Here is a 3,104-nt window from a genome sequence, read left to right on the forward strand (position 1 = left end):
CTGCCCAAGGTCCCGGACATGTCTATCCCAGATGTGCACCTTCCAGATGTACAGCTCCCAAAGGTGCCCGAGATGAAGATACCCGAGATGAAGCTGCCCAAGGTCCTGGACATGTCTATCCCAGATGTGCACCTTCCAGAAGTACAGCTCCCCAAAGTTACAGAGATGAAACTGCCCAAAGTTCCGGACATGTCTATCCCAGATGTGCACCTTCCAGATGTGCAGCTTCCAAAAGTGCCAGAGATGCAAATGCCCAAGATGCCAGAAATGCACCTCCCTAAGATGCCGGAGATGAAGCTGCCCAAAGCTCCAGATGTGCGGCTTCCTCAAGAACCCATAGCAACCCGTGGGGCAGAGCGGGCAGAGGGACTGGACTTTGGTTTCAAAATGCCCAAGATGTCCATCCCTAAGTTGGGACGGGTGGGATCTCCTCCACGGGTCAAGGTTGGGGTGGTGAGCCCTGAAGTGTCAGGGCGTGGTGAGCCATTGCCCAGGCCAGTGGCCAAGGGGCCTGAGGCCCGGCTCAGCTTCCCATCTGTTACACTGCCCTCAGTGGAGCTGGAGTTGCCTGGGGTTGGGCTCCCAGGGCCCCCTGCAGGTGAGGCAGGACCCCCAAAGGGAGCTGCTCCCACACCTAAGCTTCCTGCAGAGCTTTCTGGGATCTCTCTTGGTACAGTGGAAGTGGGGGAGGCAGAGTTCAAGATGCCCAGCCTGGTCCTGCCTGCTGTTGAGATAGCTGCCCCCAAACTTCCTGAAGGAGAGGCAGAGGGGAAGCTGGAAGTGTCTGAGCCCAAACTCAAATCTCCCAAGTTTTCCCTACCTAAGTTTGGGCTTTCAGGCCCCAAGGTGGGAAAGGGGGAAGGGGACAGTGAAGGGGGTATACGTGGGACCAAGGTGAAAACATCCAAGTTTGGCATCACCTTCCCCAAGGTCCGGACAGGTGTTGAGGCTGAAACCAAGGAATCTGGGGAGGCCCCTCTGCTGTCTGCCCTGGGTGTCTCTGTCCCCCAACTCAGCCTGGATGTCCAGTTGCCCACAAGCAAGGTGGAGGTGCCCAGTGAGCTGCCTGACAACAAACTCAAGGGTCCCAAATTTGCTTTGCCCAGGTTTGGGGCCAAGGGCAAGGATCTGGAAGCTGGAGAGATGGCGCTGGGGGAGGGGGAAGCAGAAAGCAGAGGCCGCGGGTGGGAGGCTAAGGTAAAGATGCCCAAGTTTAAGATACCCTCGTTTGGGTTGGCACGGGGAAGGGAGGTGGAAGATGGGGACCAGAGCGGCCCTGAGGACAAACTACAGGTGGGGCGTGCTGCCTTGAAAATACCCCAAGTGGAGCTGCCTACATTGGTGGCACAGGGAGAGGAGAGAAGGGAGGTGGAGATGGCAAGGGGAGAGGTCAAGCTGCCAGTCCTTCAGATCTCAGTGCCTGGGCTGGCAAGTGGGGCAGAGCAGGTGGGCATGGAGGCCTCTGAGAAGGATGTCAGGGGCTACAAGGGAGAGATGGCAGTGCCCACATTGGGAATCACGGTGCCACAGGTAGAACTAACTGGTTTTGGTGGGGTTGGCGAAGGAATGGGATCTGAAGGAAAAGCTTCCCAGAGGCAGCAGGAAGGGATGGCTACCACAACAGAGTGGGGTGTGGGGGGTGTGGGCTTCCGGGTACAGCTGCCCCAGGTGGACCTTTCTCTCCCTGGGGCCCAAGTAGAGGGAGGGGAGGTGCTTGTGGGAGAGGGGGTTTTCAAGATGCCCAGTGTGGCTGTGCCCCAGCTGGAGCTGGATGTGGGGCTTGGGCACAAGGCAGAGGGGACCAGAGATGCTCTGGTGGGAGGCGAAGGGCAGCCAGTGGCCGAAGGCACAGCAGAGGGGAGATTCCGATTGAAAATGCCCACCTTCAAGAGCAGTGGGGAAGGTGATGGTCAGCCTGTGGGACCGCCTGGAGCTGCCTCTGACCATACCGTCCACCTCTCCCTTCCAGATGTGGGCTTCACAGTGGAGCCAGGAGCTGCACAGGCAGGCACACCCCCAGAAAGGGGCAAGCAATGCTCCTGGATGCCTGAGGTTGAACTCTCCCCACCCCCCATGGGCAGCCATGCCGAATACCAGGTGGCTGGGGATGGGCTGGAAGGCGAGACCGGGCGCAGACCCAAAATCAAACTGCCTCGATTTGGGCTCTTGCTAGGGAAAGAAGAGGGAGAAGATGGGGAGAAGGCCAAGGGAAAGAAACTGGCAAAGGCAGCAGGCAAGGATGAAGCTGGTGCCTCTGGGGAAGGAGGGACAAAAAGCTCCCCAGGGTCAGGGAAATCTACCCTCCTGTTGTCTTGGGGTGCTTCTGTAGATGGGGGTGGGGAGACTGGCGGCCGGGTCCGGAGTCCTAAGCTAAGACTGCCTAAAGTAGGCTTTGCCAAGGGTGAAGCTCCCAGTGCTAATGGGAGCAGCTCCCCAGGGGAGGAGGCGGGAGCTGCTGTCGCCCTGCACAATGGGGCATCCACAGGCCGCCTTGGCCGTGTGTGCCTGCCCCAAGTGGAACTTGCTTCTCCCTACAAAGGCCCAGAACAGGACCCCGAGCTGAGCCGGAGCCTGGCGGGGGTGGATAGTGGCCCCTTCGCTGCCTTGCGGGTCACTCGTTTCCGCTCTCCCTTCTCCAGCCGCTCTAAAGAGGAAGGGGAGCCTGGTGGGACCGAGGGACCCCAGAGGTCCCCCGGAGACAAGTCCCCCAAATTCCACTTCCCCAAAGTGTCACTGAGCCCCAAGACACAAGGGGTGGCCAAGGGAGCCCCAAGTGAGGAGGAGGAGGGAACATTCAGGGTCCGGCTGCCTAAGGTGGGCTTCTCTGAGACAGAAACTGAAGGTGAGCCAGCCCCGTTGGGCACTGCCAAGATGGAGGGGGCCCAAACAGCAGCCATCTAAGCTCTTTTAGGGAGGTAGCAGCGTCTTCCCTGTTCTCCCCCTACAACTCTGTGTGTTAGATACTAGCACTAACCCTGTGAGGCCTGAGGTGGGGGCAACCCAGGAAACACCGGGCACCAGCTACCACTCAGGTTGCATGCTTCTCGGAGGAAACATCTGTGTAATGACCTAGAGCCGATTGGTATGAATAAAGTAACCCTAAG

The 3,104-nt window shown here is 58.9% G+C and overlaps 1 protein-coding gene across 1 annotated transcript in view; it reads left to right on the forward strand.

Moving 5' to 3' along the window:
- Positions 1 to 3,104, forward strand: part of PRX (periaxin) — a 15,271-nt gene extending 12,167 nt beyond the window's left edge. The window contains 1 exon segment of the mRNA XM_027855325.1: positions 1 to 3,104. This exon segment is cut by the window's left edge and continues 18 nt beyond it. Coding sequence (XP_027711126.1) covers positions 1 to 2,901 — 2,901 coding nt within the window. The 3' untranslated portion in view covers positions 2,902 to 3,104.

This window comes from Vombatus ursinus, unplaced genomic scaffold (assembly GCF_900497805.2).
Source record: "Vombatus ursinus unplaced genomic scaffold, bare-nosed wombat genome assembly UNPS02010822.1, whole genome shotgun sequence".
Lineage (NCBI taxonomy): Eukaryota > Metazoa > Chordata > Mammalia > Diprotodontia > Vombatidae > Vombatus > Vombatus ursinus.